This window comes from Tigriopus californicus, chromosome 11 (assembly GCF_007210705.1).
Source record: "Tigriopus californicus strain San Diego chromosome 11, Tcal_SD_v2.1, whole genome shotgun sequence".
NCBI classification, from domain to species: Eukaryota; Metazoa; Arthropoda; class Copepoda; order Harpacticoida; family Harpacticidae; genus Tigriopus; species Tigriopus californicus.
In genome coordinates this window covers 1,326,607-1,352,902 of record NC_081450.1, presented here as the reverse complement: position 1 = coordinate 1,352,902, position 26,296 = coordinate 1,326,607, and the positions used below count along the sequence as shown (strand labels likewise).

General features: G+C 41.6%; 4 protein-coding genes across 7 annotated transcripts in view; 1 reads left to right on the top strand and 3 right to left on the bottom strand.

Moving 5' to 3' along the window:
• LOC131890164 (protein draper-like) overlaps positions 1-7,256 on the bottom strand; it is a 39,263-nt gene extending 32,007 nt beyond the window's left edge. Inside the window, exon 1 of one of the 3 annotated variants that reach the window (XM_059239456.1) lies at positions 6,967-7,256. The gene's annotated coding sequence lies outside the window, so the exon portion shown is untranslated. Of the gene's footprint in view, positions 1-2,371; positions 2,556-2,902; positions 3,416-6,966 lie in introns of those variants that run through there. The other 2 variants (XM_059239457.1, XM_059239458.1) reach the window with 2 other exon arrangements.
• A 1,690-nt stretch (positions 7,257-8,946) lies between these two features.
• On the bottom strand, positions 8,947-11,184 carry LOC131890180 (solute carrier family 35 member G1-like). 2 transcript variants are annotated; one of them, XM_059239481.1, is made up of 5 exons: positions 11,044-11,184; positions 10,833-10,987; positions 10,512-10,774; positions 9,294-9,482; positions 8,947-9,231 (listed from the first exon to the last, which is right to left on the bottom strand). In XM_059239481.1, the coding sequence occupies exons 2-5, from the start codon at positions 10,981-10,983 to the stop codon at positions 9,007-9,009; spliced, it is 828 nt and encodes a 275-aa protein (XP_059095464.1). In that variant the 5' UTR covers positions 10,984-10,987; positions 11,044-11,184; the 3' UTR covers positions 8,947-9,006. The 2 variants fall into 2 exon arrangements, with proteins under 2 accessions (XP_059095464.1, XP_059095462.1); XM_059239479.1 differs by having other exon boundaries at positions 10,833-11,128.
• A 77-nt stretch (positions 11,185-11,261) lies between these two features.
• On the bottom strand, positions 11,262-13,416 carry LOC131890179 (solute carrier family 35 member G1-like). The gene is made up of 4 exons (XM_059239478.1): positions 12,563-13,416; positions 12,224-12,489; positions 11,978-12,154; positions 11,262-11,684 (listed from the first exon to the last, which is right to left on the bottom strand). Exons 1-4 carry the CDS (start codon positions 12,987-12,989, stop codon positions 11,409-11,411), a joined length of 1,146 nt encoding a protein of 381 aa, XP_059095461.1. The 5' UTR covers positions 12,990-13,416; the 3' UTR covers positions 11,262-11,408.
• A 328-nt stretch (positions 13,417-13,744) lies between these two features.
• Positions 13,745-20,892, top strand: LOC131890178 (major facilitator superfamily domain-containing protein 1-like). Its single transcript, XM_059239477.1, has 6 exons — positions 13,745-14,547; positions 14,630-15,112; positions 17,637-17,865; positions 18,941-19,192; positions 19,912-20,215; positions 20,617-20,892. Exons 1-6 carry the CDS (start codon positions 14,305-14,307, stop codon positions 20,723-20,725), a joined length of 1,620 nt encoding a protein of 539 aa, XP_059095460.1. The 5' UTR covers positions 13,745-14,304; the 3' UTR covers positions 20,726-20,892.
• The last annotated feature ends 5,404 nt before the right edge of the window (positions 20,893-26,296 follow it).

The window sequence follows — 26,296 nt, the reverse complement described above, 5'->3', positions numbered from 1 at the left end:
GCACATTTTGGACATTCTCCTTCTCCTGAAAGCTTTCGTTGAGCTTTAAGATTTCAAAATCTCTCTCTCTATCTCACCCATATTGCATGAGGGCAACAAAGTTTCTCTTTTCACTTCTTTATGGTTTTGACAGGACCTCCTGGGAACTCTTTTCTATAGGTTCGACGGTTGGCTGCGGGCCATCGAAGAGCACTACACAAACGGGCTATTTGTTTCAATATCATTGGATCTTTTGAAGCTGAAAAAGTCTCTCTCTCTCTCTCTCTTTCTGTCTTGTCTCTTCGTCTGTCACGATGTCTGTTTTGAACGATTTCAAGGCCAAGAAAATCGAAAATCAAACGGTCTCTTGCCGGCAAATGTTCGGTAAATCTGGCCAAGACTCAAAGCGTGAAAGTGAACATCATTTCGGGCCCTGCGAAACCAGGATTTGCTTCGTGTAATGCTCAATGTTGTGGAACATAATTAACCATCGGAAGATCATGAGCATGTCAAAAAGCTCCCTGACGAGGAAGAGCAAGAGACGGGGAAGGAACCGGGTCAAATCATCGTGTTCCATGCAACGCCGCTAATGTATTCTGCGAGAATATTCGCGCAAATCAAGTCAATTGGCCATTCAGACCAAAGATTCGAGAGCAGCAAAAAAAAAGACGATTCTACGGATTGAAAAATAGTACGAAGGAGTGACTGGATATCCCTCCCACATCCCCCCCCCCCGCACCGTTCTAACTTGAGGGAGGCGGGGAGAACACACTAAACCGTCCTAATTAATATCGAACATGCAAAGTACTCGGTACTCCATCCGATATAAGTAAGTCTAGCAAGAATAGGCCGTAACCTTTGGACCAGATCCCAACCCTTTTCTTACGCTAAAGGAGAAGGTACGAGAAAGTCTCCCCGACCAACCTGCCAAACAACCCTTTGGTACTTTTGCTGAAGTCATCTCTCTTGAGGCTTGCATAATTGCCTCTTGAATTGACAGTTATTGCCTGAGTGGCTGAGGAAAATTGGCATCAAGAGCCAAGAGGGTGGGAGAGTCTCTGCCGCCTCCTGAAATCGGGCACCATTAAGGGACTCCAAGAGTGGTGGAGAAGGCATTTTCTCTGCCTGACGAGGAGAGGTGAGCTTACCTGCCAATAATTTGTAGAATAGGTATTCTTCAAGAGGAAAAACAATATCGCTCCAAAAGGATCACGCCGCAAAACGAGACAAAAAGGACTTGAGAGCCAACTACTACTAGCTCTCTTTGCCCAAAGATTAGATGGTCAATATTTGCCCATCTGTTTTGGGGTCATTCCCTTAGCTGTGGTGGCTCCTGTCGTTTCTCCTGTTCGGGCAGATTTGAAGCAGACGCACAGAGAAAGGAAGGAAGAGAAAGAGTACTAAACCAGTAATACCCCTCATGTCCAAAATAAGTTACACGCTCCCGAAGTCTTTTCACTTTTTTTCCTCTCGGGACCGAAATCTTCGTCAATCCAAGAGAGTGGAGCAAGGCCATTTCGAACTGTAAACGACATAAATGGCTGGCTATTGAGGCCTCGGATGTGCCTGAAGAGAATATTGGGCCAGTGGGGTATGATCAAGGAGAACAGGATCATGGGACACCAGAAATGTGTCCACTTTCCCATGGGACTGGGAATTTGAGATCCATGGGACAAGAGATGGGTTTACAATGCTCTACTGAAGAGCAGCGAAGCATCCAGCTTTGACCACGTGGTACAACAACAACCTTGGTTTGTCTTTCTTGTGGACGACAATCTGTCCTTTCAGTTATCGCTGACACACAAACAGAGAGTTTCATTAAGATATCTCTTTCATTTGTTGACCTTCTCGTGGATTGTGGATTGGAATTCGGAAGCACTCAGGAATATCCATCGAAATCTTAAGTACCGTTAAACCGATAGTGGCGTGGTGGCTTTCGTGACGTTTTAGAAAACATCACATGATTTTTTCGCAAATTGGTCCTACACATTCTAGGTGGTCTCAATTTGTCTCCTGAATCAGAGGACGTTGGACGGCCTCGTCGCCATCCTCCAAGATGGCTTCTTCACTGGCCTCCAAAGGAATGAGTAAAACGATTCTTGACATCCGAATGTAACAAATGATATTTTCTCGTGCTCCACCGTTTTTTCCCGTCTATATTTTCAAACCCGGGATCCCAATAAACAAGGATTAGAATCCACAGCTGTTGTCGTTCTAATATGAAACATTTTTGACCTTTTCCAACTCATGGTTGGTTAACTATTCACAAACTACTAACCACTATTCAAATGCAATTATTGGAATATTCGCTTTTTCCTAAAACGGCCTTGAACACCAATCGAGGGTCTAGGAATAGAGATATGAACCATGGATTGGGATTGGAAGACCTTACCATATCATACTAGAAGGGTCTCACTTTGGTTTGAATTTGCACCATCACGCGTCATTACACCCATCCATTAAGGACATGTCCGTCCGAATTTCGTTTGGTGGCCAAAAAAGCGCGGGAAATCCGAACGGGCCAAAGTCTGAATTTGTGCTTGGTCGTCTCATTCACAAAAGAGCCCTCAAATTCAAAAGACACTGAGGACGACGAGAGAAGACAGAGGAGCAGAGTGCCAAAAGTGAGCAAATGGAGTCATACTCGTCGTCGAGCCCAGTCTCTACAATTGTTACATCTGCCGAGGAGATTCTTCACACTCTCTCACTCTCTGTGTGGTGCTATCCTTCTGCACAATGGAGGATAGATAGCATTTAAAGCCTTCAAAAAGAGACTCCTTGTGACTTTGCTTGGGTGCCAAGAATATTTCATCCACATACACACTACAAAGCCAGTGTATGTGTGTATGGGTGTGTGTATATATATATATGTATGTGTAACTAGCTGGCTGGAAGATCTAATGATGAATATGTATGCACTCACCATGAATGCTCGAAGGTTTGCTCGTTTTCAAGGCCGACCAAAATAGAAAGTTTGGTCATAGGTCTTGAGTATCCACTTTTGATATCGTGGAGGTCTTCAGGGCCATAGTTTTCCTTTTTAACTGTCTGTTAATGACACTTTTATCATTTCCGCCCGGTTCCTCCGGGTGGATCCCTGGGAGCCAATGGTTTTCCGCAGTGTGGCATTTAAGCCTTGACGACCCGAGCCTTCATTTGCAAATGCTTTTCTTGAAACCCTCCAATATTGGACATGGTGATCTTCAAATCTCGCGGACTTTTTTTTCTCACACACTCACAACCGACACCTACAAGCTAGCACAACTCTTCTGACACGTTTCTTTCCTCCTTGAATAAATAAGGCCAGAAGTCCCACTCGTTCAGCAAGTGTGTCCACGAAAGAATTATCTGAAATCCTTTTTTAATCCAGCGACAACATTTTTATTTTCACAAGTTTTCTTGTTCCAAGTTTGTCCGTGTTCCCTGCTTGCTTGCTTCCTTGCTTGCTTGCTTGCTTGCTTGGAGGTTGGTTGGTGGCTTTGCTTCCCAACGGCTTTATCTTCCCTCAAGAAAAGACCAACATAGACTGAAAAGGAACGAAGTAACAGTCGAGAGGAAGGGGGAATCGAGCTCTGACGAAGGCCAGAAAAATGGCCTTCTACTTTTCCTTCGTCTTCTCGTCCCGCCCTCGCCTTCACTTGTCATGGGGAAGGCGACCGAGCATTGAACGCTGATGAAGGACCCGAGAGAGGGGACCCCCCCAACCCACCGACCAACCAAGGAACCAACTAACCAATGGAGGAACCAAGGAAGGAGGCAAAGGCTGCGCTTTGGAACCGAAAAGGACACGCTTGTCCAAGAAAGAAAAAGGATCTCGATGGCAGAGCAGAGCAAACTAGGCGAACAGGCGTTGAGAAAAAGCCTAAAATGACACTAACTAAATTTGCAGACTTTGAAGATCTTCATTGACGGCGACGTCTCTGGATGTGTAAATGAGTTTCGGCAAGGGAACAGATCTATCTCTCCCTCCCCCCCCCCCCTTCTTGTTGACGAAACAGGCTCTGAAAACTGGTTTCGTTCCGGGTCAACGATTGAATTCCTCTTCAACTTCCGCGAGCATCACCCTTCTCGTAGGTACCGAGTAGTATTTGATTAATCGCTCCAAAACTTTGCATCTTTGGCAAAGTTCTTACACTTCCGTCGTCTGCTAGACCGGGATGATATCGCCAAAGTGGAAACTGTTGAAGCACAAAGCACAAAGCACAATCCCGGCCAACCAACTGGATTGTAAATCTGATAATTATTTACCCCCTCACCCAGGTTCCTATTGTCTCTTTGTAATGTGTACAGTGTACGTATATGGAGGATACTTTGAAAGTTTCGTTTCCACAACATTCTCAGAGGAAGGACATTCTCGCCTCACAAGTTTCCACACTCCAAGGCAGTATTGCAAACAAACAAGACGCCAGGATCTCTATCTTCAAGTTCAGTCAGCCACCTTCAAAGGATCGCAAATCTTGGGATCCATCCGGAGTGTTGACAGAATAGTTCGTCAGATTTCACCTTGATCCATTCGAGAAGACAAGAGGAGCCAAAAGACTTGGTTCCACAACATGAATGAAGAGCGAATAACTCCGCGGATCCGGGTAGTTTTGGAAAGGTACACAGAGTGGGATGTCGGCATACTGTACGTACATGTTTTGCTCCCGGAAAAGGCTTTAAATTTGCGCCACGGGTCATTGAGTCGCTCAACGAGACTCAAGTTAATACCTAGGATCTTCCGACACTTTCAAACAATGGCACAGTGTATTTAAATTGGCCTGGCTCGTTCAAGACACGCGTGGCTTTTCTGACAGAAAGGTCGACATTGTAAGGCTAACTTTTCGGGGTTCCAAGACTGGGTTTTAAATAGGCCTCTCCCACTGATGAATCAAGGTTTGATCCGTTTGATCCTTTCAATGGTTTTACCTTCTCAAGCATTTTGATCCCACTCCCTGTGACGGACAGAGGAAATATTTCTTCATAAGAAAAGACTCTTGTTATTGCCAGTAACATGTCCGGAAAGAAGGCCAACGACCTTGATATAAATGGGCAATGTTGAGCCATATTTCCAATCTCCATGGAACTCGAGCAAGACTTTTGTTTTAACGTTCTCGTTTTCCACGAGAAGAATGGCTCTTAAGTCACAAGTAGAGAAGAATTACACTGGGTCTTTTACATTGAATTATGGTTTGCAGAGTTTAGATGGTGTTACAATGCGAAATAAAAAAAGGACGAACTGATGTCTTAAAACACGGAATAGACCATGAGCTTGAGCCTCGCCGATATTTCCGTACAATCCCTCCACTAGATCCGATTGAAAAATCCAAATTGAATCGACTCAAAACCCGTTCATGACCACTCCACTCCATTGCTTCAAGTTTGTTCCAAAAAAAACGGGGCCCAAAACCTTGGTTCAAGGCTCCGAACGAGAATGTCGGAATAAAGAGGGAGCCCCAGCAGGAGCTCGGGAATGAATAGAGCTAAAGCCGAGGGCCCTTTAAGTGGCCAAAAATTTGAGGAACAATGGAGCAATTCCACTTCTCAAAGACAAACGCACCGCCGCATTCATCTCTGCATGCAAACAATTCGCTCGCAAAACGAGAGGAATCCCAAAGACCTTGCCATTTCAAACCCTTCCAATGCTCTGACTCTCCAACAGCAACCACTTCAAGACTAAAGTTGTAAACATGAATCACCCTAATAAGTCAACATGAGAAAAGGCCGCCCGAGTATCTTTCCACGAAGCGGCATGTGATTGGAAACAATCCCATGGCGTTTGAAAAATGCAAAAAAGTACCATTATGTCTATCCTCGAACCCCTCATGTATAACATATTTATGAAAGAGAAGGGACGTAGACTGGTTCCTTGAAAAGGTCACACCATTTACTGCCTCCTACATAGTATCCCAGTAGAGATGATAGTTCCTTTCCCATGGTTCATGATGACGGCACAATGATTTGTAATGGGACAATATTGCTGTTGGCGGCGCTTGCCAGATTTACTCTGTTTCCTCGTGACATAATGGAGCATAATAGAGAAGTATGGCAAGTCCCTCTCTAGGGAATATTTGGAAGTGATGTCTTCTTGATAGGATCCCTCGCTCTCACCCCCACCAAACAACGCCTCTCTTTCGTTTGTGTGGCGCGTAATAGTGGAATCGTAATCACCCACACCATGAACATAGGGGAGCTTAGGAACAAGTGAGATCTTGGGATCCCGTTGAAAAGCATATTGCATTAAGAGCCAGGACATACCCTTGTTCCAACGCCTCCCCCCGCTTGCAATCTTGTTATTGGAGCAAGAGAACCAATATCATGATGGAGGAATGGAATGGAAGGTGATGGACAAGCGTCAGGTATTTTGACATATTTTCAATTTTAAGATGTTTCTCCCCCCCCTCCCCTCCCCAGACTACTGTCAATCGGATCAGTGTTTGAACCTTCTCCATGGACCTCGGTCCAACCTGAACAAGAGTTTGCCGAGGCCAGTTTCGATAAAACTGCAGAGCCCAATTTGCCAATTCAAGCCAGCTTTGTCGTCCATGAAAAAGAGGCCAATTGGCTAAATTTCCCAACAAGAGGTCCAAAGCGCGCCCAGAATCATGATTATGTAAACCTCGGCCCGAACAAATTCATTTCCGAAGCAAGCGGAACAAGAGCCCTTCCAAGAAGAGTCCATTTGTCCCCTCTTGAGTGGCAAATCACAATCATCTCAAGACATGGGACAACCTCTCCTCATTAGACAGTCTCCATCCCTATTTTCTCCCTGAAGACTTTGAGGGGAGGGAGCATGATAGGAACACCAGAGGAGCAGGAAGTCAAGCTGTAAAAACTTGAACCCAAATCGTGAATGAGAAAACCTGTATGGATGTAACTTGGGCGAAAGTGCCATGGACCATGAAATAGGCACGCATACCCTGAGGAGATCGCCTTGATGACAATTTCATCCCAGTGGATGTTTTCTTGCCTTAAAATGAGCTATTAGCTTTATAAGATCGACCTTACCTGGAGTAACAAAATCGTACACATACACAATCACAGACAGAGAGATTCACTTCAAAAGTTCAAATCACAGAGGCGTTTTAGGAAAAGTGCTGTAATACAAGATACATTTGACGTTGCAAAAGTTAGATTTCCCACTAGGTTGGCCAGTCTGATCTTTGGCTTCAAGTTCACTTGATCGGGAAAAATTCCTATCAAAAGATCCTGTGAATCATTGACACACGATTCCTTGTCAGAGCCAAACAAACTGGATTTGCTCCCAGCGCTCTGCTTGTTCAACGCTCTTCATTTCAGTGCCGAACCTACTGGAGCTATTCGTTGAGGTGCTGGATAAGTGGTGACGTCATTCCCAATGCTACCAACCTGATTGTGGTCATTTGTGAAGTATTTCCATTTACAAATTGCAATGAATATAGTTCCAAGACGTATCAACTTTCAAGAATATTATCAGACGTAGTCTTAAGTCTTCTTTCAGTGACATACTTTTGTGTACATATGCAGTTTTGCGAGAAGATAATATGGTTTCGAAAGCGTTTGTGAGGGTCTTGTCAAAGTACAGGGAAGAGGTGCCACTCCGTTTTCCAAGAAATGATTGAGGATAACCCGATGTTGCAGATTAAAATGGTTATGAAATTCGGTGCAAAAATGATGAAAAAACAGTCCCTTCGACATGGAGAAGTAAGAATGACTTGTGTGACCCCTTGTTCGAGGGATTTTAGCGCTTGAATAATTATCACTTGTAAAGTGCAAACTATTTGAACGTTTTTAATAGAATTCAAAGCTGAATCAAGATTGAACCACGACATGGTTGAGCATGACAACATGCAGACTACATGGAAAACGTCAGTTGGGAAAATATAACATATTTCCCTGATGCAAGGTGTTAAGTAATGGATGAGATAAAGACAGAAGACACCTTTCTGAAGCCTGTTTTTAGTGCTACTAAACCAAGTCAAATGTCTCCTCAAGGATATCATTTGACATTATAAGTGTGTTGCTATGTGGAAAATAATTTGATATTTTCAATGAGCAGATTTGTTAAAGATCATGAAATACTTGTTTTTAAAAGCTATTTTGGACTGGGCCACCCTTGGTAAGATCAGCAGTCTCACAGAGGGAAGACAACTTGGGCCAGGGCAGTCAAGTAAGGCAGTGGTTCAAAGGGATTAGAACCATAATAGAGAGAGTTAAAGCAGTTGTTTTTTAGAATTGCAATTTTTTTTTCAACGTGTGTAAAACAAATACAAGAGAGGTTACGCAGAGTAAGCTAGGATTAGTTAGTAAGAGTTGATTCAGATTTTGTTGTGCTTTGTAAATCTACTTTCTCAAACATAATCCATTTTTTCATGTTTGACTCTTTGACTCATGCCTAATATGTGGTGCACTGATTAGCGGGTTTTCCTAACATGAGGGAGTTTCCAGGATGGATTCACTGCCTCAACCTTTTTCAAAAATAATTTTTGATGCTCACCACAAACACACATGAAGACACAAAATGATAGCCAATCAAAAAACTGCAATTGACATGTCATGTTGACTATTTAAGCAAAGGGGTTCTTAGAGCATATGATTTTCCGACGGTTTGATATTAAGGCTAGAATGGTTGGGAAGCTGGCTTAGTCTCATCACTTTAAAATAAAAATGCTTTCAAATAGATGGTGCAATAGATTGTTAAATCATTTCACGTCTCATAGAGATCTTAAATCGCAATAGTACATTTTTCATCATTGTCTATTTTGCATTACATACTACGTTGCACAAAATGTGGGCTGGATTAGCTTGTTTAGTCTATCTATTTCCAACCGTTGTAACACTTTAAGTTGCAATGTTTGGCCATCCCTAGTACTTATTGCTCCCATGTAACCCTACGAACTTGAATGCACGCGGAAGGTTTATAGACGCCAAACCTCTCAACCTTGGAATTCCGCTCACGTCCGCCATGAAAAAGATGAGGAGATTAAATTTAAAAAGGCCGGCCTCTTAACGATGTAGAAAGCGAATCACGTTTGGTGAATACCTCACGGAGATTTCTTTAATCAAGATTCATTTGACTTTAATGGGGACGTAATGCACAGGTAGGTGACATAAATTGACAATCTTTGGAGGCGACCTCCGGAAATGGGTGGCAAGCAATGTGGAAAGGATCAAAGAGGCTCCAATCAGACTAAACGCGTTAGGAAAGTCATTGAAGAATACAATTTGAAATACAAAGGCAAACACAATGTCACCAGACTTTCGAGTTAGGGAGATCACATTTGCATGGTTGGTCTGAAGAGAAAATCAATCAATTGTAAATTGTGTCTTGGAGGTTTGAAATTAATAAAACTTACTTTGAGTGCTGAGATGAAAAAAAGTTGCGAAAAGAAACATAATATGCTGACAGTCATCAATGTCAACCAATGGTTATGGATCGTGTTGAGAAAATGAGCACGAGAGGCATTGCATAATAGATGCAGGATCAACCCGGGAAAGATACCGAAGAAACTGTTCCACAGTGTCAATACAAGTACATCAATATCCTACAAAATCAAAATCAGTGTAAAAATGGGAGGAGATTAATCTTTGATTAATGCTTATTTAGTCTCATATGCCTCATTAATATCTAGCAAATTTTGGTTCAGAACACCGGCCCATCACATGTGAACACCTAAAGTAAGCAGCCAGAGTGTATAATGAATATTGTTCAAGCAAACTTAATATTTTGTTTCTGAGAGCACAGCCCTGGTTTTTGTTTCTAATCCAGACTTGACAATTTTTGAACCAAATGCACTAAAAGTGCGGATGAAGAAACTCTATGTGGGAGTCCTGTTTGATTTAATTTAATACTTCCTTCAAACTGCTTGTAATACCCATACTGTTCAGAGCAAGACTATGAAAAACAATTCTTGAATGTCCAAACAGCACAAATTTGTGGAGGTCACTGGGGTTCTTTTCAATATAGTTGAGGTACTAAAAAACAAGATACAACGCGCAATATTAGACAAAAACCTTTTCTAAGGTATCAAAAAGGTTTTGTGAAAATTAAAAAAATCCAACATAAAAATAATTAAGTCCAAGAACAACTCTTTTGGATAAAAAGTATTTTTTAAGCTTGCTAGTCAGTAAAACTGTGACAGTTTAGAATTACAAGAAGCTAGATGAACAATTATTTAAATGAATTGAAACTCTACTTGAATACCTTGACAAAGAACTATCAAGTCTAAAAAGTAAATTGACCTCGCATTATTTCTTTCTGGCATATTCCTGGTGTAGCCGAGCAGTCTAAGAGGAAGCGTAATTACGGCAAGATCCTACCCTTAGGCGTAATGGGTTCAGACCCCGGTACCGGAAACACCTCTTATTAACAGATTTTTTCGTGGGTTATCCCCGTGACCGCTTAACCGTTTTTTGCCAAATGGGTCAACGAGTCTGAATTGAGAGTTTCAAATTTACTTGAGTCTTTTGAAGGGGTCAAGCGGATAAGCGGTGAAGCAGATAAAACACCAAAATGACAGCTATTGTTCCCATTACAGGGCTAGACTAGTACGCATGAATCTGATAATAATGACCTTTAAAGCGCGAGTTAGGGTTACCCCTGCTGCACCGATCAGGGTACCCACAAGAACCACAACCGTGTATAGGAAATGGCCAGAATTGTCCTCGTTGATGGTCAGTGGCTCAAATAAAATCGGAGGCTGCATCACAAGAACCATGCCAACCAAAGACACGCCAATGGAAAGGATTTCGAACAATCCGCAAGGCTCGCAGAGGAGAACAAAGGCATATACTGTGACAAACACTGGACTGATGGCCTCGACGAACTGAACATCACCTTAAATGAAGGAAGCTATGATTGCGGATTAGGGAGCAATTGAATTCGGAACCATTACAGAGAGCTAGATGGCGATATGCGTAGTAGTTGAGAATAATGGCGATGCTGGAGCACGTCGAACGGATACTCATAAGACGGAGTCGTCCAGGGGGAAAATAGAGCACTTCAGTTCGCCAAGAAACGAGACACAAGGCCACTAGAAAGACCATAAGGCTGCGGAAACTGGCCATGAGAAACGGGTCGATATCATCGGAAGTTTTAATAATGACAGATTGAATCCCGGATGCAGTGGTCGACATGAGGACGTAGACTTGGCCGGAGGTTCTCAGGTAGCCTATCCCAACCATTTGGAATTTACGGGGAAGTTTCCTTGCAGAGTCAGTGGTTTGTAGTCGGATACTTGCCGGTTTTCAAACTGAAAGTGTGTTGCTTAGTTCGTCAGGTGAGGGAAACAACTGTTTAGAAACTGTACAAAGACGTGCAAGCATTCGCTGGTTCAGATGTTTACTTGGATGAATCATGTTTCCTAAAATATGCATCAGATACCTGGGTACAGATGGTAAAAGTAAGTGAGTATTTGATACTCATTGACAATTGGTTTCTGGATTTTCAAATAACACGCGACAGCTACTAGCTAATGTCCATTTTCTTCGGAATCACAGTTTAAACTTGAGTTGGTTTCGTTTTCCCAAGGCGGGAGACACAAACAAGCCCGCAACGATGACGGGGTTTGAGCGGATTTCTCCAGGATTTTCCGGAACCCAGAGATCAGAATGCACACGGTGATGATAACCGTGCCGAGCAAGGTGAGGATCGTGGGAATGTCACCAAAATAGAGGATCTGGATGAGAAAAGCCAGAACAATATCCTCCGCCTTCCTAGCCAGAGAGATTATTCCGGCCTCTTCAAACTGGAAAAAAATGTTAAAATGATTCTGAAATCAAGGTTTGAAACGTCTCGTTCATTGGGAAACGATTAATGGACTTGAAGGCAAAGTTTCAACTCTCTTTTGCAGCCCAAAAGTAGCTGTAGGATAGTTTTTCGGATTTTTTTTGCAACAAGTCCTCGTTTTTTCTGTGTACGAAGGGAGGAAGGAAGTGAGTGGGACTAGCTGTGAGGTCCTTGCACTCGTAAAGAACTCTATTTTGGGATGAACAAGACGGAAGGCTGGTGACCTTCCGTCCGCTCGAATGAAGCTCTTACTCGGAAAGCCGCTGTCATTAGGCCTTGGCCGATGAAACTGAGCACGCCCAAGGCTACCAGATATCCCACAGATGACCAGGAGGGAATGCTGAAGGTTCCCAAGCAAAGCGAGATAATGAATCCGGGGAACGATCCAATCACTCCATTCCACGACGACACCACAAAGATATTCACATCCTGAATCGAGCGTATCAATTGCCAACGGATTAATCATTCCATCAATCAATGAAGCAGAGAGGTCGTTACCCTGAGGGCCCGGGTTACCACCATCCCGATGGCAGCGAGCAAAGTGCCAATGACGGCCATGGATGCGGCCACAAAATGATGCGTCTGATATTCCAAGCCGTAATCACTCTCACCAAACAAAATAGGAGGTTGCATGACCACCAAGATTCCACTCATGGTTAAAATGATATTAAACACCTCAAACATCCCGCACGCCTCATTTAAGAACAATCGAGCCAAGAAGGTCACAAAAATTGGCGCCGAGGCCGAGATCATGCGCGTATCCCCTAGAAAAAGGAGAAACCTATCAGATGAGGTCATCTAACAACAGGGCAACTCATCCATCCATGACTTACTTACCTAGAGGTAGATGCCGAATGGCGTAGTACATGAGCAACAGATTCGTGTTCCCACAGAGACTCCGCAGAGCCAGTAACCGAACTTTACCCCTGGGTACTATCGAAATCCCTTGAGCCCAAACCAAACTTAAACTTAGACTAGCTATGACCACGTTTCGAGCAGCCGCCATGAAAAAGGGGTCAGATTCGCGGTCCAATTTCACAATTGTGGCGGCGGCCGTCATAGCCAAACAGGCCAAAGCGGCCAATCCATGTCCCACTCCAGGACAAGAGACGATGCGATGGCGGAGGGAAGGCCAATAGCCCGTGGACGTGGCTGTGGACTCCACATCAGATAGGTTTTGGGTGATAACTGGTTTGGGATGAAAATCGGGCTCTGAACACAGTGGATCGGTGGCCAGCGGTGGGACAGGAGAAGCTCGATCCATGACACAGGCCAGGGACAGGAACTGGGTAGACAAGGTCACATGCAGTCGTTCGGGGAGTTCGGCGGGGTGCTGGGATCACTGGGCTTTTGATTTTGTGGGTCATGGAAACGTCAAACAAGGATTACGGAGAACATCCTTTGTTTGGGTGGGTTCAGGGTTAGAACGGACTTGAATGGTGGATCTGGGAAAAGAGACGCTATTTTGTCATTGTGCCCCCCCGTTAGATTCCAACCCAACACCACCATGATTTCCAGGATGATATCCAAACGGTAAGGATTAAGACTCTTAAGACTCGAGCAATTATTTCACTTTATTGCAAGTCTCCTCCATCCATCCTCTTTCTGCCCATCAAACAGTTTGTAAAAACTAAATGTCAAAATGGTATTTAACTCGGTCCAGAATATTCGTGGCCAACCGGAGCGATGTCATCCTGCCCGGACATAATCTTCCTCCCATCCACCCATCCAACCGTGCTTTTCCCGCATTTAATCGAGTTCAAAATTTTCCCGCGCCCATTTTTGAATCAATCCGACACAAGATTCAGTAAATCCGTTCGCTAATCCGCGCTTTTACCGAGATCTCCCGGTAAAAAGCCCGCCAATCCTGGTCAAGCTTGGGCTTGGAGGCACCAGGACCACATAGGGAGTGCACCCTGGACTAAGGACCCACGACTCAGGGTTGATTTGAGCTTGGGATCGTCCCTGTGACTTCTCACGCTGATAGATCGTGATCAGCTGGCGGGTCCCATTTCTGTCGTTCTTGCCCTAGACTGCGCTTCTCACAACTGTCAGGTTCTGCCATCCATGGGGTTGTTTGGTTCTTTGGTTGTAACAACATACACTTTGACCTAGTGAGCGGGTTCAGCCGTTAAAAACGAGGTGGATATCGTGTCTCGCTATTGATATATTAGTTTCCGGAAACGCCCCTCATGTGCCGTTAGATTTAGGTTGAAAACACCCCCCTTGTTGTCCATTGATATGTGCCATCGCGTTGTGACCGTGAACCCACAGCCGTCGACAGGAATATATGCATAAAGAGCACAGATAACTGCTCCAATCATAACTTACACAGAGCTAAAGTTACAGCACAACAACATTGTCGACAGCATAAAACCTGATTTGTCACATTGCACAATTTGCACACTTCAACATCCGACAGTACGTCCACACATGTGGAGTGAACGTCCAGCTCGTGATCCCAAAGGTTAGCATTGAAGTCGGTCATCATGGACTGATTTTAGAGCAATCCGTGCCTGTGGATAACGTCTATTTCTAACCAAGACCTCTTTGGATCCGGGTCATTTTTTTAATTCATCATGTCGCCCGACGATATTGAAACCATTTCGGACCGAGCGCCCTTGATTCCGGAACGAACGCGCACGCTATCAACCCATGTGCCCCCGGGAACTGCGGTTGAAGATGATCTGGGCCTCACTGGGTGTGCCGGATCCTGTTGTTGTCATCCGAAATCGTTTTGCCATCGACTGACCGCATTGATCCTCATGTGCCTCCTGGGCTTTGGCTCGTACTTTTGCTTTGATAATCCCGGTGCGCTTCAGGTAGAGTGACCGCCAATAATTGACCCCCCCCCTTCAGTTCTCACATGATAGGGATACTTATTTAAGCCATCCATGTTTCTAGCGAGAGGTCAAAGATGCCATGGACATCAGCACCTATCAATTTGCCAATTTGTACGCTTGGTACTCTTGGCCCAACGTGATCCTGCCCGTGATCGGCGGTTATCTCATGGACAGCGTCTTAGGCATCCGTTTGGGCACCAACATCTTCGCGGTCTTCATCATCTTGGGCCAGATTTTGTTCGCTTTGGGCGCGTTCCTCCTCAATTACCCCTTAATGCAAGTGGGCCGCTTCGTGTTCGGCATAGGTGGCGAGTCCCTGGCCGTGGCCCAGAACACCTATGCCGTGTCCTGGTTCAAGGGCAAGGAATTGAACATGGTGTTCGGGTTCCAATTGAGCATTGCTCGCTTGGGCTCTTCCGTCAACTTTTGGGTTATGGGCGATATCTATGCCTACTTTGCTCAATTCTTCAATGACTACACGGCCTTGGGCTGGACCTTGCTTTTGGCCGGCTCCACTTGTATCATGTCCTTTGTCTGCTCTTTGGTAAGTACATGTATTACCGACGGTGAAATACCGCATAGGCAGTCTTTGAAGCGAAGGCTGAGAATTTCAAGAAATTTTGAACACCTTTTCTCCTTGTATCAGTACCTTATTTTTACTGGAAGTTTCCATACAACAAAAGACATGCTTGTTTTCAAAGTGTTGCTGCAACAGCAAAAGAGTTCTTGAAATCGGGTCCGTCTATGAGTTCAAAGGAGTCCATCAAACAATTTTCAAGTTGAAAACAATACGTTTGAGCCTAAAAAGTCAAAATGAAGAAATCAGTAGTCTTGCAAAACTCTTTTTTAGGGGAGAAAACGATACCGTTTGCGAATTTGAAATTTTTTCTGCTCCGAGCAAGACATAACTGTGAATTCGAAATAATCTAAGTTGTTTCACCCCTTTTTGCCTCCCCCTCAATATCATTTTTCTTGAGTGACAAATAAAACATTAAAACTAAGTTGCAACTCATTCCTCTGACGATGTGTGCAAAAGAAGTGTATTCCAGATTTTTCTGTGAAGAAAAAAAAAACAATGCTTGACCGAAGCAATCATATGAGGTTCTAATTTTAAGAAAAATTGGATTCTTGATAAATTCCTCAGTTTTCTTAACTTTTTTACCCTTGACAGAAAAGGCATTGAAATTTGTTTAACAGGGAAAATGGACAATATAAGGCGAGATATTTCTCACATTTCGCCTTCCACCTTCCCGACAAAAATTAATATTTTTCATTGTTTCTGTAGTTGTGGCACTGAAGAAAAAGGAAATATTTAACCCGTGTGAAAATATAGTGAGTCTTTTTATTGACATATCAAACCACAAATCCCTAAACTGGTCGATTTAGAAAATTTTACTATTCTGCGTCCTTTCGAAATAAATTGCAACTAATATGAATAATAATGTCATATAAAGCTCTCAAAAATAAAATGATTTTCTGCTCTCTGGACTTAACAAACGCTTGTTCTGTAATAATGCATTTTTATTTTTTTGCGGACTTCCTTACCGCTACTGGGATTGGAATCCCAGCAGTTCAAGACGAGAAGAGTAAGGGTGATCGGGAATTTTAGTCAAAACTTGTCCAAGTCTAACTTAAATCCTGCAACTGGATCAACGCCTACATAAGCCCAAACCTATGCTTATGGAACTCAGGAGACATGTTCAAAGTTATGTCGTAAACAGTACATAAAATTTGAATTTTCGACCTGCTCTTGGTCAGCTACATAAGTTTTTGAAAACATAACTTTGAAACGATCGACTTTGCATGTAAATGATATAAAATTGACCTACCGTTAATTAAAGAGATCTACGTTTCTAAATTTTTACTTTAATTCGAAAAGTGGCTCAGAGGGCTATGACTAAGAGCAGGCCGATTTGACGGGAAGCTCGTTTGCATATTTCTAGAAGTCCGTGATAAGCCCTACGAATATTTGAAGGCAGCAAATTGAACAATGAAGGAGCCCGAGGAAGAAGAGAACAGGCCTTCATTGTTTGAACTAGCCTGGATTCTCGAGGGCTTGAAGGTGCTCTCAAAACGCACGTTAAGCCTCTACGGTCACTGCAATTGACCCTAAATCCTGGGTTGGGACAAAGCTCATGAATGATTTTGAGGACGTACAGTATCAGATACCTTTCGTACCTCCTCTGAATACTGTACAATCCCAACTTTTTTTAATCTCTCCCAATACGAGAGCTCTCTCATTCCTGTGATGTTCCTAGTGAAACATCTTTGGACTTGCTCGAGCTTTTGCAAACCTGCTGAACTCATTGGAGCCCAAATGGGTGAAGCATATTCAAGATGTGGTTGAGCAATCGACTTGTACAGAGTTAGCATCGTGATGCTGACTTAAATGTGCGATATATCGAACCACATGTTTGAAAAGCCTTACCAACTTTCAACTGGATATGCTCACCAAACTTTCCATTATCTTGGAGGACTGCACCTAGATAATGGAAAGTTCGATGAGCATATTTGAGATTGAATTGCAATGTTTAAACTCAAAATACTAAGTTAGTTTAATATAAACCAAACCGGAGGTTTTGATAGTGGGTACTTTGTATCAACCAAAAAATATTAATGTACTATCCACGTCAAACCCTGTTTTCGTTGTCAAATATTTGCAGGCGTTGCTTCACAAACTCAAAATCCGTGAGGCGCCTCAAAGGTTCAAAAACATTTTTGTCAAGCGAGATGCTTTTAGCTGAGAGCTTCCAAAACACATTCTAAAATTGGATTTGCCAACTAAGTTTGTCCTTGTGAAAGACGACTCCACTCAACTCCTGGAATTACATTCCCACTGTTCGAGTCTTTTTTTCTTCTTTCAATGGTTTCGCCTTACAGAAAACCTGAGGAATAATCCAACTTTATTGAGAAAAAATCATGTTCCCGCTCGAGTGAAATCGAATCTTTTAAGCCTTACAGGTTCTTTCTTCCCTTCATGGTTTATTTACCCGTTAATACCATGGTCCTCCCCCAATTTTGTATCTCATCTCCAACATACCATCAAATGCCTTCCTTGTCTTTCACAGATCCTGGGATGTATGGACAAACGAGCCGAGAGGTTATTGCACAAAACCAAAACCGAAACCGGCGAGGTTGTCAGGGCCAGCGATGTACTCACATTCCCGCCAACCTTTTGGCTCCTGAGCATCGTGTGTCTGGCCTACTATGTGGCCATTTTCCCCTTCATTTCCCTGGGACAAGTGTTCTTCATCAAGAAGTATGGCTTTGAGGCCAAATCTGCCAATTTTATCACAGGTATGTGCGCTTACTGGCTAGTGGAATGAATATTTTATTAGAAGGGACAGAAACTTAAGACGAACGAGCTTCTTCTTAAATTTGGCCAAAAACTGTTTTATTCATGCGACGTTTTACTTCAATTTTTCATCCAGTTTTTAGACAATTGTATCAGAAATATCATCCGTTGTCTCAAAAAAGAGATTAAAACAATTGATGTCTTTTAAATCTTATCAATAGAGAAGTGTAAAGATTTGGGATTTCATACTAGTGTGCCCTCTGGTTCTACAATGAAGTGTGACCATGCTTCTTACTGATGAGAAGATGTTGGCACCATACATTTTTTCCCATTTGTTGCATATTTTTGTCAATTTACATGTTATGACATCGCCAGCAAATTAATGTTGGACTTAAATGGTTTAAGATAATTGTCGAACTATGTCCTAAATTGGCGAACAATTTTTTCAATGAAAATTTGGAAGCACTGGATGAGCTTGAATCATGGTAGTTATTGCCACGATTGTGGCGCAGCCTGGCTAGCCCACACAACAAAAATACGAGCCAGCATTTACACGTCTCTATAGTGGGAAAAAACAAATTAGACGATTCTTGAGCATATTTTAGACTTTGAATAATGGACTCATGGTTATGTTCTAACACATCATATATCCGTTTTCAAAATGGTTTTGAACCCTTGTAGAATGTGCTGATAGGCTTTTGTGATTGTCTCTGTGCCCAAGAATCGCTACAAATTGTTCTGTCCTGTAACTTTAAGTCTCATTGTTTCACTCTACATTTACAAGTGATTTTTTTTTTACTTTGATTTCCAGTTTTAAGCTTTGGTTATCGTCAAATTTTCTAATCGATTATTTTCGTCTAGTTCCCGGTTCTATTTGCCCAAATTTCCTACCTCTAATGATAAGTGATGTGGGAGAAGGATCGATGAACCAGACATTAATGGTGCTTCGAGCTCTATGTATCTAAGAAAAGGAACATGAATGAAAAAACTTTTTCCATTTGACTCTAAACTTTGAGTGAACCTGAGAGACTGACTCCTCTAGAAAACGCCTCCCAACTTCTACCTTTCTTCTTTCAGGGTTGATCTATCTCATTTCGGCCCCAGCCTCGCCAGTACTCGGGTTTTTGATAGATAAGACCGCCCGGAATGTGTCCTACGTGTTCATTTCAATTGTGGCCACCCTGATTGGCCATGCATTCCTGGCCTTCACCATGGTCAACCCCTACTGGCCTGTGGTCTTCATGGGAGTGGCGTACAGTCTTCTGGCCAGTGCCTTATGGCCCATTGCGGCGTTAATCATTCCAGAATATCAACTGGGAACCGCTTATGGTGAGAGGAGAATGGGGAATTGTGTTGGTTTAGGCGCCACGTGTTTTCTTCTGAAGTCATGGTTTTGGGAGAAGTACACCTTGGGAATGTTCCCACAAAGATGAAAGAGTACCCTTCTTTTGAACAATGCGCTCCCAATATTTGGGCACGGATCTCTCTTTCACTACGTTTCAATCCTCATTTGTGCAACATTGCAATAACCATTTTAAAATGGGAAATACTTGTTTTCCTCCCGACACTGCGCTGTTTTTTTTCGATTTTGTTGAACTGAAATTTTATTTGCAAAAGCCGAAAGCTTCAAGTCCAATCTAGGTTAACTCATGACATTGTTATTATCTCACTATATAAATTTTTACCTTTGAAGTTTCAAGAGAATTCAATCGTAAAAATGACATGAATTTTCCTCGAGGTATTCTTTCATCAAAGGGTCTTTTAGCATAACGAAAGAGGAAACGGTTGGTAGTGGTTAGCGCGGTTTTCAAACACGAGAGGAGGACCTTTCTCAACGAAGCTTTCAACGTTGATCCACATGTACAAACGGAGAACCAATCTGATACGGACACGAATTTGGTTTCTGTAGCTGTAATCCTCAGTGCTATTGATTTGACTAGCTTCAATTCCCATTCAATATTACAGGAATATGATAGTTGGTCCATCAAAGTTGTTAGTTTGGACAAATTTAGATCGAATAGGTTACCATTAGTTCTTTCTCCCTTCAGGATTGATGCAAGCCATTCAAAATATGGGTCTGGCCTTGATCACCATGTTATCTGGTGTGATCGTGGACAAGATGGGGTACCTCTGGCTGGAGACGTTCTTCATATTTTGGCTGGTGATAGCATTGATTGCCACCATCCTGATTTGGCTGATTGATTTCTCAGGAACCGGATATCTCAACATGAGTGTGCCTCAACGTGATGCCTACGATGAGAAGCTTCGACAGAAGGCCGAACAAGATGCTCGAAATGCGGCCAGACGCAAAGCGGTTATGCGGCCCAGAACTGCCAATGAATTAAGAAACAGGTAAAAGTCTGCACTGTTTGATTCGATTTGAATACTCGAGTTTAGATTGCATGATAAACAAAGGGTAATTCTGTCTTGGTGGGAAAATATTCTCGGTTTGTCTTGCTCCAAAGAGGTGAAATTGATATTCAATTAGACAAGTCGATGAAAAAAAATCATGTCTTGTAATCTTTGGCCATGCGAGCCAGGAATGTTCTAAGAACTCATTGAGTAGCGTTCTTGATATACGAGATGCATTATCAAAATTATCAAACTTCTTCGAGCGCTTCTTGCCTTATCAAGATAGAAGCTGTTAGTCTTATATGCCGAAATAGCGACTATGGCTCTGGGGAAGACCTTGGGAGAAGAAGAAATCAATGAGGTTATGGAAAATCGACATGTTCTTCTTCAACTGTTTTCAGGTACTTATGTCGCATTGGAGCGGTGTTGCCTCCACATTTAGGCCATGCTGGTTTGGTGATGGGTTATCCGGGTGATATCATCGCAACCTCGCCCCCAACCACAGCTTGATCCTTGGTTCGTTATCCCATCACGGACTTGCCACTTCCTTTCTCGCCACTCTATTAATTATGAAACTCTTTTTCATTAGTAATATTTGAGACTTTGTCAGACAATATCTTATTTCACATTGTCATACATGATCATTTTTTATCAATAAATATATATTCCTATTCTCACATACGTATACTGCTTGTACCTTGGTCATGCCTATCTGCGAACTGGATGAAACGGAACTCGCAAAATTTGAACTATCGAAGCAACATGCATCTTTGAACTTAGTTTGAACCTTACGCGGTTTTTTGGCGCTACATCGAATTTTCGATCGAAAATAGTTTGATTGCTTCAATTGCACGAAATGTGCAATGAGGAGCTGTCAAAAAGTGAAGATGGAGACCAAAACGTCTCAAGGAGACTCATTTTCTGTAATCTCATTCAAGCTGTTTGTACGGGATTGGTTGGATGTTACAAGCACGAGGGAGTGGAAAGCGGAGCACGAAATTTGTTACAGACAGTACGCCGATGGCCACTCTATTTTAGAAAGCAGCTAAGATGATCTGCAGACAGCCATGGGATGTTATGAAGCATACTATTTGAAGAATAACAGTGAGATAAAGACCTACAACTCAACGATCTTAATTTACCGCAATTGTAGATTGACATCATCCGAATTCACCATCACCCTCAGATAAGGGTGTTAAATCACATAAAGCATATCAAAATGCATCATTGTCAAAAACGTAGTCAATCAGTATTAAACGTACTTTTAGTTATGTATTGGCGTAAAATTTCATAAGCTTCTATTAACCAGATGCTTAGTTATTACAACTTAAAGTTGCGTTTTACACCTTCAAAGATCGAAAAATGGCCTAATTATGTTTCCAGTTATTTCCAAGGCATATTATTGTCTTTTTCAATAAAACGACAAGAAATAAAATTTTTACATATTCTTTAAGATTTCTTTAAAAGCTTAAAGTAGCAAAAAAGTCACTTAAAACTTGCAAAACATGGCAAATTACCTTTCATTTTACTTAAGTGCCAAAAACAACGCTATCCTATCATGTTCCTAAAATATATCAAAGATATATGTGACAGTTTAATTTTCAAATTTATCACTTTCTACAAAAAGTAAGTAAGTTTTAAGTTATAATGCAAACTATTTTCGGATTTTTCTACCTGTTTCAAAACAAGTGAAAAAATTCCATTTAAATTTTAGGCATAGAAAAAGCCTATTATAATTCTTGGCAATTACTTCAAGATATAACCGGAGCAATTTGTAGTCAAATTTAATGCAAATGCAATTTTTGAAAACAAGATCTCTTATCGTTTGCTCTTTGGATTTGAATAAAAAAAAATGTTGGAAGGCCAACTAAGATTACTCCCAACATCTATTCATTACGTTTTTAAAAATATTATCTCTGTGTAGGTTTAAAGTGGATCGATATTCTAATCTGAGCTAAAATCCAACATGTTTTTTTTACAAAAGTTGTTCCTTTCGTTTCAATAACAACAAAAATCGTTATTAGAAGTCTTGGCATTTGCACAAAAACTTTATCAGTATTGTGGGTACCACCGTGATATTGTCAGCAATGCAGGAAGCCTCTTTTACCATACCTTACCCTCTACTTCTGTGACCAAATTGATCGATAATAACGTCGCAACAAGCATTGAAAAAATGAATCAAAAATTAAAGTGCAAGTAAAAATCTTGCGAGCGTTAACGGTTGACAAAAAGGCTAACATCTTGTCATGCTGTTATGTGAGTTAGTGTATGAATCATATTTTTTGCGGAGAGATGGAGGCATATGTAGTAGGTGAATGGAAATGGGCTATGGCACGCACTTCGAAAGACATGAATTGTGAACGAGCTTCCCACCAATTCGGCCTGCTCTTGGTCATAGCGACTCTGATCCACTTTTTTAATTAAAGTAATAAAATAAGGATTCTCTTCAATACAAGAAAGGTCATTTTCCTATCATTTACTTCTAATATGGTTCGTTTCGAAGTTGTATTGTCAAAAGCTTAAGCAGCTGACGAAGCGGAGGCCGAAAATTCGAATTTATGTAGTGTTTACTATCTAACTTAGGACATATCTCATAATCTCTGAGCTCCCAACGCATAGTTTTGGGCTCAATTTTGGCCAAGTTCGTCTTTTCAATAAGATCTTGTGGTCGTATCAAAAGCTTATTGGGAATAAAGTGAACGGTTTAAGAGGTAATTACTTTTTGCATCCGTTCGCAGTCCACATCCTTAGCAGTCCGTGGACATCGTCAGTAGCTAGGGATGGGGAGGAGTGAAGCATAAGTGAAGTAACGACGGATGATTTAGTATGGAGTCCGCCAACACTGGAGCGGAAAGCATTTTGAAACCTCGCTTGAGGCGTTTGAGTGTTGCGCTGTCTTCTAATCGGGTACTTGATCAGGGAAAAGAGTTGATATGCATTGATTAGGAGGTATTATATTCTATTCACTGATATCAATTTCGATTTATGCATTGCTCTTGCCCCTACCATTTCATTTGCCATACTTGCATTTTCTTCGCATTGCTCGAACATCTTCTGGCGAGGTTTTGTAGAGCTTTCTTCTCCAGGCCTGACGGCTTCCATGCTCTAGGAGACAACACGTCGACTGAGTGTCATAGTTAGGGCTGGCCTTACTTTGTAGCTTGCAAATCTTGCAATTTTTGCAATAAAACATGTATTTTCCTTATTCTTCTGCCAATTTATTGCATATGAAAAATTTGCATTTGAATCAGCTATTTTTTTTCTTTTAATCAGATACGCAATTTCAGCTTTTTTTGCAGAAAAACATCAAAATACTGTATTTTATGACTAGATCCGAAAAAAAGTTGTCTTTTTTAAGATAAATATTTCTTTTAAATTGAAAAATGCGAGAAATGATTGAGGAAAAAAAGTTGTCAAAACTTGAAAGAAGGTTGTGGAAATGTGCAAAACGGGTGCAAATATGGAAAAAACAAGTTGCAATAATGCAAAAAGAATAGTTGCAATGGGGAAAAAGTCTTTTGCATCCTCTTTTAGCCTCTCTGCTGTATTTTTATTTCTTACAAAATCTAGGCACCCGACCATATTTATAAGGCTATCCATTGAGTTCACAAGAAATTAACATTTTTTTCTTGCAATGTTTGACATTGGGACACGTTTTCAATTGATATAGATGTCATGGTACACAATAGCCTTTTTCATTCTCCTCTGCCTTCTCTCCTTGGAGACAAACCAACGAAAAAGGACGAGAATGCGCCCTAAGATGCCTGATTTGAACATGGTAGTTTTCCCTGAACATCTTATTATTGATACATTCTGACGCTATAAATAGACCACCAACTCTTCTGAGAGATCTTTCAAATCCTAAAAAAAAGTAAAATTATCATTGCTTTTGACCTGTAAATTGAAATTAATAAGGACCTATATTTTGTATACCTGTAGCATACCAGCGACTATTTGTGATCGTCTTTTTCCAGTAAATTGTCCTAAAAATCTAAATCTAATTCTAGCAATAGTGATGTTTTTAAAGTTGCTCATCAAAAACTGGTGAAGCGGTGCTTTTTGTTGTTATATTTTGTCAGGAATGATGATTGCAAAAGTATTACAACCTCCTTAAAGATGATTATTTACATGTCATAATTGTTCGGAATTTACACATAGAGGATTTGAAAGGTCTCTCAGATGATTGGTAGAGTTATTCTCTGTATCTCAATATTTCAGCAATACTTTTTCATCTAATAATTCCTTGATGAAATCTGGCATCTTAAAGCATGTTCTCTCGTTTCTACGTTTGTTTGTCCGCACCTAGACGAAGCAGAGGGCGCTGTCTCCCTCAATGAAAAGGACTATTGACTCTCTTTGGGAGCCTACTGTTTTGGTGCAGAGGGTGCTTTTGTTCACAAAATAATTTTGGGTTGGATCAAGCCCATTACGGCAGATGTAGCTCAACTGCAGCTTTGTTTTTTTTTTTATTAGCAGCCTTTCCCAAACCAAAAAGAGGGAATTGAATTTGATATTTTCAATTTGTTGGAAAACCAAATATTGTATAGAGTTTAAGTGGCAACTTGTAGACAAATCATAACCTTTCATTTCGATTATTCTGGAGATTGGAATCTGTGCAGTGGTTAGTAAAGCCAGAAGAGAAAACAAGTACTAAACGGTTCTGGCTGAGGATTTAATCCTTCACCTGATCATGCGGCACAGAAGTAAATAAAAAGGTCCCAAACAAGGAGCAACACGTTAAGAAGGCAGCAAATAAGGACCCAAATGACACTAAAACGGCACAAAATGTCCTATAATGTGGATAATAATGAGAAAAAAGGTCGAAAAGAGTCAAGAAAGTGGAAAAATGGCTAAAAAATGGAAATTTGGCTCAAAAATTGGTTTGCGATGTCTATTTTTGACACTATTCACATATATCCATTACCGGGTTAGAGTTGCAGGGTCAGGCAAGCCCTTGAATATGGGATTATCAGGGATTTTGGTCCCAAACTTGTCCAAGTTTTACATAAAATCTGTCTTGGATGAACGCCTCCACACTCCCTAGGATTATTACATGGAAGCCAATTGAACAATGAAGGAGCTCAGACAGGAAGAGAAAGAAAAGGGGAAGATACCTTAAAAAGACTCAGAAGGGCTAGAAAGTGCCTAATAAATATGTTTTCAAGATGTTTCAATCGACTTGTTGGGATTTATCATCGTAAAACTATCTCTGGGCTTTCGTGTCCGATATGTAACTAACCACACGCATAAAAAGCTTCACCCATTTTCAGCTGGATATGCTCTTCAAACTTTCTATTGTCTTGAAGTGCTACTTGCACTTCCTTTATGAACAAAATCTGCTGAATATCATTCCATTCATTCAGCAAATTAATATTGCTATGGCCGACATTGACCTAAAGGCCATTGCTGAATTTCATTTCGTTCAAGACGATGTGTTACGCTCAAAAATCCAATCCGAAGTCTTGACCATTTCCTACTACCAAACTTAATTTGTATCATCAGCGAGGACGGCAATACTGACAAAATTACTCAGCTTCTGACGTGGAGCAATGAGGATGATGAAAAGGAGAGGACAGAATATGAATCCCTGCGAGACACCCGACTTAACTTCATGTTCGTCACTAAAGGATCCCTCGACCTGAAGTAATTGCTTCCCTAACACAAGCGAAACTTCTTTTCCAATTGAGAACCTTGCCTTGGAAACTTATCTCGTGAAGCTTGTCAATTCTAGCTGCCCAACCCATTCCTCAAACCCAACCATCCCCATTAGCTCATGCATTGCCTTCAGTAGAACGTAGCTTTGTTGATAAGAGGGATTTTTTACGGTTGGAGAGGATGGTCCAAGATCTTGTGAACTTGGTCCGTCAAAAGAGAGGCCCGTAAAGGGGCTATATTTGAACGTGCATTGTCTGATTTCTAAAAAAGACAGCACAAAAGTTAAGATCTTAGAAGAACTAGCCGTTGAGAGAGAGATTGCATTCATCTCTATAACAGAAACCTGGCTTCGGCCAGGGGTCTTAGATGAAGAACTAACCATAGTTGGTTTCAACTTAGTTCGTTGTGATAGGATACGCCCTGATA

Bases quoted from the DNA above. Each gene is read 5' to 3' on its own strand.
- LOC131890180 (XM_059239479.1), bottom strand. From the start codon at position 11,121: ATGGTTGGGATAGGCTACCTGAGAACCTCCGGCCAAGTCTACGTCCTC. The intron at 10,775-10,832 runs GTAATGGTTCCG...CCTTCATTTAAG, and splicing joins ATATCGCCATCTAGCTCTCT to GTGATGTTCAGTTCGTCGAG. The intron at 9,483-10,511 runs GTCATTATTATC...TTGATTTTGTAG, and splicing joins CCCTAACTCGCGCTTTAAAG to GATATTGATGTACTTGTATT.
- LOC131890178 (XM_059239477.1), top strand. From the start codon at position 14,305: ATGTCGCCCGACGATATTGAAACCATTTCGGACCGAGCGCCCTTGATT. The intron at 14,548-14,629 runs GTAGAGTGACCG...CCATGTTTCTAG, and splicing joins ATAATCCCGGTGCGCTTCAG to CGAGAGGTCAAAGATGCCAT. The intron at 17,866-18,940 runs GTATGTGCGCTT...TTCTTCTTTCAG, and splicing joins ATCTGCCAATTTTATCACAG to GGTTGATCTATCTCATTTCG.
- LOC131890179 (XM_059239478.1), bottom strand. From the start codon at position 12,989: ATGGATCGAGCTTCTCCTGTCCCACCGCTGGCCACCGATCCACTGTGT. The intron at 12,490-12,562 runs GTAAGTAAGTCA...TCCTTTTTCTAG, and splicing joins CATTCGGCATCTACCTCTAG to GGGATACGCGCATGATCTCG. The intron at 12,155-12,223 runs GTAACGACCTCT...CGCTCGATTCAG, and splicing joins TGGTAACCCGGGCCCTCAGG to GATGTGAATATCTTTGTGGT.